At 33.3% G+C, this 16,615-nt stretch overlaps 1 protein-coding gene across 14 annotated transcripts in view; it reads right to left on the minus strand.

Annotated features, from left to right (window-relative positions):
• frmd4ba (FERM domain containing 4Ba) overlaps positions 1-16,615 on the minus strand; it is a 91,611-nt gene that overhangs the window by 29,670 nt on the left and 45,326 nt on the right. For 9 of the 14 annotated variants that reach the window (XR_015494052.1, XM_087257841.1, XM_087257840.1 and 6 more), the window contains exons 2-9: positions 14,957-15,022; positions 14,779-14,873; positions 13,850-13,942; positions 13,522-13,606; positions 10,596-10,652; positions 10,150-10,172; positions 1,897-1,980; positions 682-747 (exon numbers count right to left, since the gene is read on the minus strand). Coding sequence is in view for 8 of the 14 variants with exons in the window: in XM_087257841.1 (XP_087113967.1) it covers positions 682-747; positions 1,897-1,980; positions 10,150-10,172; positions 10,596-10,652; positions 13,522-13,606; positions 13,850-13,942; positions 14,779-14,873; positions 14,957-15,022 (569 nt within the window). In the remaining 6 variants the exon portion in view is untranslated. Of the gene's footprint in view, positions 1-681; positions 748-1,896; positions 1,981-10,149; positions 10,173-10,595; positions 10,760-10,957; positions 11,276-13,521; positions 13,607-13,849; positions 13,943-14,778; positions 14,874-14,956; positions 15,023-16,615 lie in introns of those variants that run through there. The other 5 variants (XM_087257846.1, XM_087257845.1, XM_087257842.1 and 2 more) reach the window with 2 other exon arrangements.

The raw sequence follows: 16,615 nt of genomic DNA on the forward strand, positions 1-16,615 counted from the left end.
TTTTATAAACATTTTATCTGTTCTGAAAAAACAAAAACAAAGAAAAAGAACAATATTGTGGTTATAAACTAGGGCTGGGCACTAATAATAGAAATAGAAATCGACATTTAGGTCTTGTAATTGATAACATTTTTCCAGGTGGATTTTTTCCGATTATTTTCCCTACCGCATGTGGAGTCATGTGACCCCACTCTGTTTAAACCTCTGTATCGTAGGCACGCGGATGGTCTGGCACAGCCTTGGTGAGGGTGGCTGATGCTGATGTGCAGCTCTCAAAAAATGTAACTACACATCACATTGATGGGAGGGGGTAGCGTTCAGAAAAAACTAAACAATCTTAAAGAGACTCGACACATAAAAACCCCATGCCAGTGTTTTGGAAGTGTTATTGCAGAGCAACACAAACAGCATGCAGAAGTATAAATGCACGACTACGCCCAAGGCATGCGCCGTGGGTCACGGCAAACACTCAAAACAAAAGCTAAGACTGACTGTATAGAACTTATCCATATATATAATCATTCATTAATCGTAATTGAGTTAAGATGTTCAATTGATCGAGATTTTGATTTTAGTTCAAATCACCCAGCCCTATTATGAACAGGAATTATTAGTAAAAAAATGGAGGGATTTATGTTTTTTGTTTTATAAACAAATCAAACGTGATCGAAGACTGCTTACCGTACAATAGCCTGTCCACGACTGAGTCCCTTCAGCTTCTTATAACGCTCGATTACTTTATCTTCACTAGAGGGCAAAAGAGAGAAACATTACCATCCGCACAATTGCAACATAACAGTAATTGAGCATGAGACCAACATGTGAATGTGCCATTTAAATGACGTGGCTAGTCAGACTTTTAACTATTACACCAGGTGCACCCATGTGTGAAATGCCATCTGGCTGGACATACTGTGAATCACACACACACACATACACATACACAAACTGTTTGCTGCAATTATCCTAATAACCAGTTCCTCAAACACTGTAGGTATTCATTTATGTCTACCATTACTGAAGAACAGCAGAAATGACATTAATATGCCAGATAAAGATCACAACAAATCTGCTCACCTAAAAATGAATTGTAATATAGTAGTGATTTGTATGTAATACAGTATATAAAGGAACACAGCTGCTTATGCACTGACTCATGCAGCTGCCTCTTAAACACTTGCACTAATGCACAGCTGTTTTCTGCACATACTCATTCTCACTCGCACACTTCAATAATTGCTGTCTGCTAACTGGTTTACTGTCTTACAGCTCGCCACATTCAATAGCCATTGATTAAAGCTGCCACATCAATCCTTTTAAGGTGGCAGACATCAACATGTAGACGTCTAGGGCTCCACAAGCCAGAGGGCAGGCATCATTAACAAGCAAGTTAATTAACAAGGCTTGTTTGAAATAAACAGGCTGCAGCTTGCACACTACACCTGGATACACTAAAGAATAGCTGCTTTGAGACTCCAGATGCATATGCATTCACATTTTGGGGTTTTAGATACTGAAATTTAACTCTTAAAACTCGACTGACAGTTTCAATTTGCTAGAACTTCTGTAAAGCACAGGCACTTTGACAAAATCTACATTGTAAAAGAGCTTTGGAAATAAAGATCAACTGAATGAAAATAAAAGTGCTTAAAAGTCTAAAATCAAATGTATGCATTAGTATTTTTAAAATTGCACATAAATTCAAAATGATGAAGAGAAGCAGCATTGAACTCTATAATATTAACAAATTATACAATTGACACACTTTTCAAGATGAAATCATATCCTAATAGATACGATCAAGTTTCATGCTGCATAATTTCCTATCAAATATAGTTTCAAAAAATGTCAGTTACATTGCCTGCATTTATTACAGAAATAAAAACGCTGTCTTACCAGAATGTTAATGACGGGTGCTCCTTTAAAACCGCAGTAGGGAAAGCTGGAAGCTTTTTTAAGGCTGATCTTGTGCTTTCATCACTAAAAAGGAAAACAAATAAAAACTTTTCAGAATTTTATGAACTTTAATATAGTAACATGGTAAACAGTAATATACATTTAATAGAAATAGTCATAGTCTGACGTGTTTGTGAGCATTAATTTCAAAACTATTTCAAAGAAACAAGACTAATAACCTCGATAGTAATTAGAAAATCTACTATACTTTCATGTTTTTTGGTACAATATATTCATTTCTTTTTTCAATTAGCATATTAGCATAGTAAAAAAAAAAAACTAAATGAGAACAAAAAACAAACAAACAAACAAACAAACAAACAAACAAAAAGGATGTTTAAATCAGGTAAAGAGTTTCCTGAGTCTATGTTTAAGCCATGATATTTTCACATATGTGGATTATTAACAGTCTTGCTGTTACTTAAAACTCTGAAAAAATAACAGATTTTTAAATTAACTTTTTATTTGATGTTGACCAAGATATTTCTCTACTACCACAATATCTTACAACTTAATACAACCTTTTCCCTTTCACTGAAAATGAATGCATTCTACAAAATAATGCAGCAAAACCTGAATAGCTCATCTGAATGCCAGTCTTGACAGGACAAAACAAATGATTCAAAAATACAATGAGGTTTGTTTGAAGAAGCAGATAGCCTTCTTTTGAAATAGAAATCTTAAAAGATAGGTTGAAGACACTGATAGACTGATCTTTGAATTTTTTTCTTTTAGAGCTTCTTGATGTTTGGGAAAACAGTGGCTTTATTATTTGTATGGAGTCAATCTAGGGCCATATATACTTGCAAAATAAAAGAAAGTTTTGCAAACAAAAAGTATTGAGCAAAAATAAAAAATTAAATTAAATAAATAAATAAATAAATGCAAATCTCTAAAAACTGCAAAGCGAAAATTTATTTTTGAGAAATAAACATTTATTTTGCTAACAAAAATAAAGAACTCCCAAATATATTTTGAGGTCATATAGATAAAATTGTGCGCATATGCAACAAAACGGTCACAATTTCGAGCCCTGCAATTTCAAATTCAAGCAGGTTCAAGCACTTTGTTCAAAATTCAAGCCCTTTTCTAACCTTAAAAAAACACTATATTAAAAAAATCAAGAAATTTGCAGGATTTCCGTAGGAACACTGTAGTTTTAGTACGTATCTGCAGAGGGAGAAGTTAAAAGGGCTTCTTTTTGGTCTATTTGGACACAAGAAATGGAGGAAAAATTTGTGTAAAAATGGCCGGAGCACATGTGTCTGTTTGACGTGCTATCTGAGCAAAATCTCAACCGTTGAGGATAAATAGCTAATTCCCTTCAAAACCCAGGTAAGCAAAAAAAGTACATTTTTTTACCCCAAGAAAGGCTTCTTTCTCATTAATAAGTTAATAACAAAAGAAAAAATATATACTACATGACCTCGCGTTGTTTTCAAGTCACTTCTCGCGGGTGTTTGGTTGTAAGAGGTAGTGTTTGGACTGAGACAAACTTGCGATTCTACTATTGTAAAGTCATGCAGTGTGAACCCCCTGTCGCCAATCCATCCTGCAGTGGAAACACATAAGCGACGGAATGCTACCCCAGACAGTCATGCAGTATGAAAACATCAGATTAAAAATCGTGCAGTCTGAACTCAGCAGGTAGAGCTATACTTGCTGGTGAATGCTATCGGTTTACAGAGAAGCATCACCAGTGCATACAACGGGGCAGGGGATCAACTAACCAGGAAGCTGAATTTTGAAATGCAGAGCCGAAACACGAAACAAAGCTTGGCGTATTCTTGTGACCAACAGCCACATGCCAAGAAACAAGAACATGATCTGCTGGATGTGCTATATTGTTGTTTATGAGGCAAATCAAATTGTGGAAAGGAGCATGTCATTCTACTCTCAATTTGTACATGGTTACCAGATGCATATATTTGAAATAAATGAGTACAAAAGATATGCGATACGTAAACGGCCTGTACAGCTTTCGTCTTCAAGCGAGAATGACGTCAATTGCAACATTCTGGCATACACCACAACTACCAAGTAGTGGTACTGTTGACAGTGGAAACACAAGCCTGATCAGGGAGACTCATACTGAACCGTACTGTACTATACCTCTCAGTGCAAACGAGGCACAAATGGCACCATCACAATGGAAGGAAAGACACAACACCTGAATTCATAAACCCTCATGTCATGGGGTTTCATGGATCTAATCTAATTTAGCAATCTTTGATCTAATCTTTTCCAAAACTGTTGAGGGTGCAGTGGGCGATATTGTTTTAACAGGAAGCAATGACTTAGAAAACAAAGGGCCAATAACTCACCTAAATGTGAAAAACATTAAACATCTGAGTAAGAATACTTTGAAATTTAATTGAAAACAAAAGGAAACAGGTTACAGAGTGGATAACATGTAAAAGCCTTTTCTAGCCCTGTTATCAGGCAATTAATACCTTGCTTGACTAAGCACCACTATATTCCCTGGCGCTCCTCCCTTTCCAGGCCAGTTGGTTCTGCTGTTCAGCGATTTATGATAAGTTTAAGGTATAAATCTAACAGGCTGGCTTGATGATGTGGTAAAATACACTAAGCTGGTTCTCTGAGACCACAATGTCTTGTCAGCAATCTGGAATTCATTATGTTGTCTCTACTAACCCAGCACAAGTAACGCATGGAAGAGTGAAAGCCATGTGTCAGCTTTTTCAATATGCTCAATGCAAAGAAATGTTTACACCACATTAAATGACTTATATGAAGTAGGGCTGCACAATATTGGAAAAAACAGATATTGTTATATTTTATTTTTCTGCGACAAATATTGCGATATGAATGGTATCCCAAGATAGTTTGATTATATTTGATGATGATTTTCTAGGGAGCCCAACAGTATTCAGGTCCAGAAATTAAATAAACGCAACACAAAAATGCTTTTCTTACTTTGATTTGTCTCATTTCTTGTACAAATATTTAAAAACTCTGAGATCAAGTACAATTTTTTTGTTTTGTTTTCAACTTCCAGTGGGACAAGTAAAAAAAAAAAGTTTTCATATTTGGATCGTATATTGAATCATATAACATTGATTAAAATCATATAAATTCCATATAAATACAGTGATTAAATACAATTTTGTAGCTACTTTTCAACTATAATTGAAGCTAAAAATTCCATACCTAGCGATGTGAATATTGCGGATGAGCACATTGCAATATCAATGCTGAAATTATATATTGTGCAGCCCTAATTTGAAGTAAACTATAAAAACTATTTATGAAAATCAATCAAGAAAGGTACAACATTGTCTTTTAGTCTTTTAGTAAAAGACTTTACTAAAGGAAAGAACTACAATTACATTAAGCAATGCAAATTACAATCTAAATTATGGAGAAATATAAATGGTATATTTATAGGACATCCTTGTACTACAAAGTTCATGAGCAGGTGACAATGTTGTCAAACAGTCCTCTTTCACACAGACCTGCAAAAGCTACTACAAAAGCTTATTCATGCTAGGTTAGTAGATACCAATGCCACTTTGTAAAGAAACACAGTGTGAAAGCACACTATAGTTCTATAGTCAGCACTTGTCATTCTGGTTGCGTACTTGTTAATCCCTATAGACTGAATACATAGGTAATTTTCATGTTACAATGGTATGGTTTTAAAAATATTTTTAAATCACAGCATTTAACTAGGTTAACAGACAAAACATGAAATAATATTTAGGTTTTAGTTGAAACTGTTCAGCAAATGTTTCCTAAAGCTATTAATTTAAAGTTGTTTATTATAAAAATTAAATCAATAAAAACGATTCATTTCATTTAAGCAAAAAATATTTATTATTGTTGGCACAATAGCCCAGTGGTTAGCGTGCTGACATATGGTGCAAAAGCGCTCCGGGTGTCCAGAGTTCAAACCCCGGCTTTCCCGATCCTACCTCACTCTCTCTCCCACTTCACTTCCTGTCAAAACTAGTGTCCTGTCATGTAAAGGCAAAAATAAATCTTAAAAAAAAATAAAATAAATGATAATAATGTTAAAAAAAAAACTATATATATATATATATATATAAATAAATAAAATTATATTAAATATATAATATATATCATTAATTTAAATAAATACATTTATGTATGTATGTATATTTGTATGTATGTATATTTATTAAAAGCATATATTTGAGGGCAGAGGGAGAATCAAATCAAGACATTAGCTATGTTTCCATCCAAAAATGCTAATGAACTTTATGCGCAAAACTGGATTATCGCATAAAAGACAAGCAAATAAAGCAGCATTTCCAACCAACGAGTCAAAGCAAACAAAATCATCACTTCCTGATTAACTGGTGCCAAATAACAACAGTAAAAATGGAATTTGCTGCAGTAGAAGCTGCGTGAATCTTTTCTTCATATAATAAATGACTAGCGCCTCAGAAGGCAATCCTGACACGAAGTGAACACGCGGTGGCGTTTTAAGGTGTCAGACATGGATCACAGACTCTGGAGGTCATCAATAATATAATAAAACTAATATTTAAATGGTAAGGCTTTTAGAATGACCAAAACAACATTCCAGATGTTGAACAGTGTGCTCAGCCGGCTGATTTGTCCATTTACACACATTTTCATTATCACATGATCTCTTATAACACAATCACATGACCTTTTTTAATTGCGCTTACTGAAATTTGTGCTGTAAAAGTGTTTCCATCGTAGTTTATGCACATATTTTCTTTGAATAAAAAGTTTATCCAACTCTGTTTTGCGCATAAGATTTTTATGCACATTTTCAAAATGTATGCGCATCTTGGCGTTTCCATTAACTGGCGTTTTAGCTAATTTTGTCATTCATTCATTCATTCATTCATTCATTCATTCCTTCTCCTTCGGCTTATCCCTTTTTTATCAGGATTCACCAGTTTTACACAGCGGATGCTCTTCCAGCCGCAACTCAGTACTGGGAAACACCCATACACTCTCACTTACTACGGCCAATGTAGCTTATTAAGTTCACTTATATCATATGTTTTTGGACTGTGGGGGAAACAGAAGCACTCGGAGGAAACCCACACAAACACAGGGAGAATATGAACACTGCACACTAAAACGGCAACTGACCCAGCCGGGACTTCAACCAGCATCCTTTTTGCTGTGGCGAAAGTGCTAACCACTGAGCCACTTATATACTTTCCTGTCAAGAAAAATTGACCTTTTTTAAGTCCAGAACTGAACTGTTGCACAGTATACTCTTAACAGACGTCACTGTCCTTGAGCCAAAGGTGACTTCTGTTTATAATTAAGATTCAACAGGATCAAGGATTATCGTAAAAATATTTAAGAACAATAAAGACCTCTTTTTTATTTGAAAAGAAACACCACTTCCTAAATTTCCATACTCTGTCCACCGAACATACGGGGTGATGTTATAGAGAGAACCCCTGCTTGGTTGCTCCTGACATAAACTGCAGACAGATGACATCAGCATACTGCATGACGCCCTATCGTCTGCCAACGGGAGATGTCTCCACTCCCTTTCACCCTACATCTAGTTTTAACAGAGGAGAGAGTAGGAGTAGTTGGTTTATATGGAAAGAGGAGGGGGTCTTCGAACTTCCTATATAAACTTAAAGCCCTGGGCCTCAAAATGCAACCGTTCAAGCTTTATGAGATCTAGAAGATTTCATCCACATGGAAATGAAACGGAACAGAAACCAGAGGCAAGAAAAGGTTTGCTGTATCTTAAATGCACTTATGCTATCAGTAATGACACACTGCTACCAGAACAGCTTGACCGCACAGCCTAATTATGTCCCAGGAAATATTCATAAAAATTAAAAATACACTCAGCATGAACTTCAACTAACTAGCTTTAATGCCACCTGCGTATACTCCAACCTCCCATTTTCACCTCAAGCCTTTCGAATGTCCTTTCCCGTCCCTTTTGACAGTAACACGTCACCACAGAAAGAAAACAAAGCTTGTCAGTCTATTTCACAAGGTCTTTAACAAGCTCCCCGCTGCCAAACAAAGGCAGTCGTTGTCGCAAGGTAAACATTTTTGGAGTAAAAAGGGGCTGTTTGCACACACCGCTGCTGCTCTATGCTTAATAGTGGCAAAGCTTTGTTTTTCAATAATGAGCTTCAAGGCTGACCAACACGTTCAAACCTTTTTGACCCTTTTCATTTGTTAGTGTTACGTTAACAGATTGCTTTATCCCTATGCTCATTCACTGCTAAAAATCAAAACAGGCTAACGGAGAAGATGAAGAACTCCATTACTTACAGCAACCAATCATTTGATGTAAACCTCTTCAAAATTTATGAACGGAGGACACGGTAAAATGCCAACCGGTATAGCGACTGTAATGTGCTTAGAAAGAGGGCAACATTTATAAGCAATGAAAAGCCCTGAGCTGAATTATGCTCTGTCTTACACAGAGATCACATGCCAAGAGTCCTGAAATGCTGGAATATTCAAGCCAAAGATATATACAAGAGATATAATGACCAACCCTATTCACACATTAAATGTTTCCTTCTGGAAATGATCAACTAGAACTGGATTCACAGCAAAACATTGAGGCACATAGTCTAAACATTAACTTAAAAATGCTTGCTTTTAGATGGATCTAACCATGACCATGTAGGACAGACACTTTTTTTTAGCTACAAAACACAGTGTCATTTTTAAACTTAAGATTTTAGCAATTACTTTGCATGATATGGTGACATGTTTAATCAAATGCAATATTTGATAGTAAGTTTGAAAATTGAGAGTAACTTTTCTTTCTTAGCTGTTGACAATTCAGTTCAATTTATTATGGATTGATTATCAGATGAAGAAATAAACCGCCCTACACAATAAAAGAAAAAAAAAGTTGTTTTCATTCAAAACCTCATAAACACAACATTTGAAGGACACATTCATGCTAGGCTTAAATATATATATATATATATATATATATATATATATATATATATATATATATATATATATATATATATATATATATATTTGTTTTATTTGAATTGTATATCATTTACTGCTGTAATAAATGTTTAGTATCTCAAGAGAGCAGCTTAGTAACCCTTACGCCTGTCACTTGTTATTGTCTCTATCAACTTTTTAAAAGATAAACTGTGAGAACAGAACGCTTAATCTATAGTGAGAGTGCTAACTTTTCATAGCATTTTCAAAATAACTTGATGATCCTAAGAAATACAGATATTTCCTAACAGTGACTTTATAAATGTCTTAGAAAACTTTATAAACACTACTCGTACATGTCATTGCACAGGAAATTGATGCTTAAGATTTTCTCAGAACTAGCTTTCAATTACTGCATTTATGTAAACTTGGATACAAGGTCATTTTAGTGGACTTAATATTATCCCTTTTCATTCACACAGATGTATTTTCATTTTTGAACCGTACTGTTATATACTGCTCAGTAAGGAAAGAAAGTTTGACAACCCGAGTTTGACTTTTACTAGGTGACAAACATTTTTTCAGGTGGTTTTCACAATTTTGAACAATATCTATACATGATTGAAAGATATAATTATTCAATGGCATAGAAAAAACCTTTTTGAACCGTACTGTAACTTACTATACTGCTCAGGAAGGAAAGACACAACACCTTTTCATAAAGTTTTACTTTGTGATAAACATTTTTCAGGTGTTTTTTTTATAATTGTGAACAATATCTATACATGATTCAAATATATAATTATCCAAAGGCTTAATTATTATTATTATATTTTTCTTACATTTTTGAGCTGTACTCTACTATACTGCCAAGGAAGGAAAGACACAACACCTTTTCATAAAGTTTGACAACCTGAGTTTAACTTTTACTAGGTGATAGACTTTTTTTTAGATGGCTTTCATAATTTAAACAATATTTATACATGATTCAAACATTTAATTATTCAAAAGCTTAAAAAAACAACATTTTTACCGGTACTGTAACTTACTAACTTAACTTAGTTATATTGCTCAAAAAGGAAAGACACAAAACCTTTTCATCAAGTTTGACAACCTCAGTTTTACTTTTACTAGATAATATTTTTTCCAGATGGTTTTCTTGATTTTGAAAAAAAATCGCAAACTTTACATGATTCAAGGATATTTTTTAAAGTGTTTAAAAAAACCTTTACCTCTGATCTAAAGTTTCAAATAAAAAGATTGGCTTACCTTGTATAGTCTCCGTTTGCCTCCTAAAGAAAGAGACAAAAAGTGCTTGTGTTGATGAATTATTTCAGACTGAACACTAAACTACACATGCTCGAGTCTTGAGTCAATGCGGTAAGAAGCTTAACTGCATAGTGCAATCCACTACAGACCACCCGTCTCCAAACTTTATAGAAAACATTTGTCAATTAATGAAAAGTTGAAATGTTCACTTTATTTGCACCCTTATCGCTTACACAAACACAAAAGTTTAACTAACGAACATCAAACTGTAGTTTAGAAAAAATATAATGCAAACCTGACGTAAAAACTATGCATTCAGTAGCTTGTATAGCGTTTCAACGGGTTTATTTGTAAAGCAGCAGTAAATCACTTCAGATAACGTAACTGCTATGAAAATGACTCGCAGCGAGTCTGTCAAAACTAACCGAGAGAATTCAAATACTCACCTGAAGAGTGTACGCAGCTAACTTAAAAACGATCTCACTCTCCACTTCAATGTTTTCCTGTAAGTTACAAAAAAAAGAGGAGAAAACGATTAATCTATACTCGTAAAGCTTTCGGCAGGTCGAATCTTACTATTTATCCCAGCAACAACCGTCTCCACACACACAGGTTCCACTGAGGACGATACTATCTTTGTAAACAGACACAGGGCGTCTGTACGAAAGTAATCACTTTATCTACATTACACGCACAATTATCATTAAGCGACTGACAATTTATTCAGAAAACAAACTTATTTAGCATTTTAAGCATCACAAAAGCCAGCAATATGTTCTAAATGCCTTTAATAAATAACTTGGTTCACCCCCAGAATGCCATGGTACAGTCGGAGAGCAGGTTCAGCGCTCTCGTGTTTCAACGTGCATCAAAAGTTATTCTGGTGTCTCGCTAACGCTAATAATGATAACAAACGTTATGGATTTAAATAAACAGTTTTAGCCGCACGATCGCCAAGGGACAGTTTTAAATAAACGACGAAAGTAGTTTGAGGCTTTAAAACAACAGTTGTAAGAGTAGATGTTTAATCAGTCAACATGGGGTCGCTGTACAGCAACGAGGAAAATCCCTCAAGCACTCAATCACGCCATATGCAGCGCCCCGTGAGGCCTCAGATCACACAACTGAATACTACAGGCTGCTCAAATGTTTATTTATAATGAATTAATAGTGATATATACTATATTAATTATACATTATAATACTTACAATAATAAATGAATAGCAATTGTATAAATATCATTTTATACCCTTATGAAAAAAATATGGTTTTACTACAAACAACAACAAAAACATTGTTGCTAAACCAAAATAACTGCAAATGCACCATGGTTTTGACACACTAATCTTAGTTTAACCATAGTATTTGTTGTAAAACTGCAATTAGTATAAATGGTTGTTTGTATACTTTGATTACTACATGTTTACTTTAATAAAAGCATGGTTTACTTTTGTAAGGGAATGCAGGATTACTCAAAAATTCAGTGTTGATAAATAGGATAGTATAGTATAAATAATATTAATAATTACATTATTTAAGATACATGTATACTTGATTGTAAGAGCTGTAAACGTTTAAATATCTACCATATAACATATCTACTATAAAATAACTAACTCAGAAGAAAATTTTATGTCATTTACTAAGCCTTAGGTCAGATGTAGGTGGCGTTTTTACATTAGATGTAACTGTGGTCCTTGATGATTTAAATAATGCAAATTAAGAGGGCATTTTGAGAGGCATGTTGCTTGAATAACATTTAAAGCAAATCAAAATTAATACTGTGGCTCCTGACGATACATTGCCATAGTAATGCTGCAAATAACATTATTTTCCCCGCACAGACAGATTGTTTCACATTTCTGTTTAGCTTGTATATGTTTCTTTACCTCTCTAAGTGCTGGTAACTATTAAATTGCAATTTATGTATCACTGAGGACCATGGTTTGAAAAAAAAGTTCTTCAATGCTAAAACTATTCCTTTAAGACTCATGAAATCAACAAATAAATGTTTGATTGTATAAAATTTTAAAACATTACAGTTCTAATATCAAATAATGATCATTCAGGCCTGTAGCCAAGGTGTCTGGCCTCTATATGAGCTCATTTGTCTGTTTTTTGACCGTATGCCATCATAAACTGAAAATAAAAAATTTTAATTATTTAAATTCACAAATTTTGAGTGAGGAAATAAGCTGGCCAATTTGTTATTTGCATACAGGCTAAATTGTTATATGTTTTAACAGATTCCTAATTACTTTTTTAATGATGCATAATAAATTTGTATTTTAAAAATAAGTATTTTGTTCTTTATTCAAAAAATTTAATTTAAAATTATATTCTATAATATTCTATAAAAATATAACATTATTTATAAAACTGTAATAACTTACAGTTTAAACACATTTCTAAATTAACACTCTAAGGTAACATAGTATGCTAAGCACTTTGAAAAAATTGGAGGAAATATTTTTGCTGCATAAATAAGTGTGGTTATCATCACAATCCCACAAGCTAATGCAGCAAAGATTAGAGCTTAAAATGTTACAAAAATGCAGTATTCAAACCTCATAATTGAATAGAAATTGAGGTGAATAACTGCAAAAAGCTCCACTTTGTGAGATATAGGCTAGATACAAGCTTGTCATTATGTTCAATATTGTAAACTGTCCATTTCAAATAAATAAATAAAAACAAACATTAATAAAATTTCTAAATGTTCGTGTTGACTTCCATAAAAAAGAACATTTCTGCATCAACTTCAACATTAAAACTGCTTTCCTTACTTTCTCTTTATAATATAATCACTTTTATAATATAATCATTTTTGTGAAAAATGTAATTTAGCTTTTCTTTCTGTTATCAAACCAGGAAAAAGCAGCACAGAAAAACAAAACCCTGAATATGATTATTCCTGAATTATGTGATTTCTTATGGCTTCTTCACAAAAAACAACAATAGCTTTGAGGGCAAGTTAAACTCCTGCTATCTTTCTTTCTTTATCAAATGTGTTAGGTGAAATTAGATTTGCTGGTTCAATAATAGCCTTTACAGCTGAAAGCGGCGAGAGAGGACCCAGCCAACCCTGCAGCTTCCTGCTGTGTCAGGGCTGTCATCTGTAAATGCCCGTAATCAAAAAGAACTTAATGGAAGCCACCTGCCAAGCTCTTTTAAAGCCTCACAAAATAAAAATGAAAGGGAAAAACCATCTATGATGGTTGCTGCAGAAAACATAAGAGTACACAGGGAGTTATTCTATTAACCTTTAGTATGGATTTTGCTATAAAATAACAGTCAATTACTGTACTTAAAGAGTGGATTGTAGTAGTTGCTCTAATCTATGGTACTGTTTTAAAACTCAGATAACTTACGTTGTAGACTGATATCTTGGCATTCCGGAAAAACAGTTCAACAGTGGTAGCGTCTTTCAAATATGCAACGCTTTCAATGTAAAACCTAAAAAAAAACACACATACACAACAAACTGATTCCCATAATAAGCCCTAATTAATTCATTCTATGCATATTAATAGAAAGAGGATATGAATAAGCAGAAATGATTGCCAGTCCCAAAGATAAACCATAAATCTGTGGGGGGCTTTTTGCATGCTGAAAAAGTGCCATTATATCTCATGCTGTGCTGGTGGCGCCCCCTGTTGGACAGACAATAGTTATGCAAATGAGATAGTATGAACTAACCTGACTTGAAACTTGAGCTCAAGTGGTCCGGATTTTTTATTGAAGTCATGATCCAGCACCCTGCGGTCCAGCTGAAGCCACTTTTTCTGCCCCCTGATGAATGGCAATAAATCGAATTGAATACTGTGATTGAAGTTTTATAAGAAACACACGCATCTGCTGTGATGCTGTCTTTGATTGAATGGCCATTATGTAAATATGCATGATTCTATATGTGATTTGTGTGGATGAATAAATAGTTAGCATTCCCCAGAGTTTTCTTGGCTGTGTTTTGGATCATTGTCTTGCTGAAATGTCCACTCTGGTTTCATCTTCATCATCCTGCTAATGTAGATGTTGGACTGAAGCAGCTCATATTCATTTACAATGGCAAAGGGCAGAAGGTTGCTGAAGAATTACTGGGATATTTCAGCGATGGTCTGAGCTTTCACTGCTTTTCTACAGCTCTCTTTATTCATCCATTATGCATAACCTAATTTGTAAACTAATTAGGTTTGGTTTATTTGCATATATGGATATCTTTGGTTGTTACCATCATCGGAGGAACGTTTAAATTCAACAGCACCTTTAGAAATATGTTTTCTAAGTAAAATGGTGACGTGTTCAATAATTATTTTAACCGCCGTATATGAGATAATTCGAAGAATGTTGCTAATCGGTAGTCTTTGACATCAGTAGTTGGAACAAAATACCGTGGAAGTCAATGGTTGCAGTTTTGCATCAATCTTCAAAATATTTTCATTTGAGTTTGACAGAAGAAAGAAGCTCAAATAGGTTTGCAGTAAGTTGAGGGAGAATAAATGATAAGCTTTTTACTTTTGGGTAAACTATCCCTTTAATATTGAAAATATTTTAGTAGGCCTATTAAAGCAAATATATCATAAATACAACTTTATATTCACTGATAACTAATTACTTTACTAACTTACCTCTCATCAGTAAAGGAGATTCCAAAATAGTCTTTCTCTTTCAGGTTAAAATGTGATGAAACCAGATCCAGGAGATCTCGAGACAGCAGTTTTGGCTGTATAAGGGAGAACACATTTTACCTTTAATTATGTGTCTGTTTTATTTTCTGATTCAGAGAAATAAGTTATATTGGTGTACCTGGACCAGCAGTTCCAGCTGCCGGTCATCCAGGAGAAGCACCTGACACAGCCGACCCTCCGTCATCTAAAAAAAAACAAACACATACACATACAATTATTGAATATATTTCATAGCTGTATAAAAAATATATGGCAATGAATAAGTGTAAAATTTGTTTTTTTGACAGAGATACTTTTTATTCAGCAAGCCAATTATTTAAGTAAAAAATATACAGAATATACACTACCGGTCAAAAGTTAGGGGTCAGTAGGACTTTTAAATGTTTTAAAATAAGCTTATACTGCTCACCAAGGCTGCATTTATTTAATCAAAAATAGAGTACAAATTGTGAAAAAAAAAACTAATTGTGAAATGTTATTGCACTATAAAAAACTGTTCAAAAGAAGAGTATAATTTAATCATTTAATTTATTCCAGTGATTTTAAAGATGAATTTTCAGCATCATTACTTCAGTCTTCAGAGTCCCATGATCCTTCAGAAATCACTCTATTATTATTATTATTATTATTATTATTATTATTATTATTATTATTATTATTATTGTTGTTGTTATTATTAATTATTTAACAAATTCAACATTTTTTACATTTATTAAATGTCATCTTGATAAACAGAATAATTTTATTTACATTTTTAAATAAAATTAATAATAAAAAAGCGGACCCCAAACTTTTGACCGAAAGTGTAAATATTGATAAAAAAATCATATAAAATATATCCTAGATTAAACAAAAGTACTGTTATTGATTGGATATTAAATATTTATTGTAAATAATTATATTGCGTAATATATACAGTTAAAGTCAGAATTATTTTTCTTCTGGAGAACGTTTTATTTGTTTTATTTCGGCTAGAATAAAAGCAGTTTAAAAAAAAAAAAAAAAAAAACATATTAAGGTCAAAATTGTTAGCCCCTTAAGCTATTTTTTTCGATAGTCTACAGAACAAACCATCGTCATACAATAACTTGCCTAATTGCCCAAACCTGCCCAGTTAACCTAAATTCTAAAGGTCTGATGACTAACTGCTGAAAATTAATTTTCACTGTAAATAAATATGCTGCCTTAAACATTTTAGCCGAATCAAATGAACTTTTCTAGTCATTTCAACTTACATCAATCAAACTGACTAAAATTATTAAGTTAAACGTTGCATAACTTAATTTTTTTTTTTTAAATTTAGTTATAAAATAAGTTAAAGCAGCATAGCAATATTTGTCTTGACTTTCTGCCATAAAACTTTTTACGGTGTTTGCTGCCACAAGAATGAATTAGATTTTAAAATATAGTAAACACGCGCTTTCATGAACTCTAATAGTGATTTAGACACCGCTACACTTCTAACCACTAATCTAATGATGTGGTCCTGGCAGCCTCTTGGCAGGGTGACTTTAAAAGTATTCAACAAAGTCAAATCAAAATATGTGAACATAATTATGAATTTTGTTATCATTTACAGAATATGTATATATAAAATGTAAGCATTTGATTTAGAATGGGACAGAGAGAAAAAAAAACAACAGACACAAATAAAGAAAAAGAAGAGCAAAAGCACTTCAACAAGAGGGCCTAAAGATTTTGAACTGATGTAAACCTGAATTTGTAAGGACACATTGTTCTCTTCGCCATGTCTATTACAACGCTTATATTTATTTTT

Source organism: Danio rerio, chromosome 6, assembly GCF_052040795.2.
Source record: "Danio rerio strain M-AB ecotype USA chromosome 6, GRCz13ab, whole genome shotgun sequence".
In the NCBI taxonomy this organism is placed as follows: domain Eukaryota; kingdom Metazoa; phylum Chordata; class Actinopteri; order Cypriniformes; family Danionidae; genus Danio; species Danio rerio.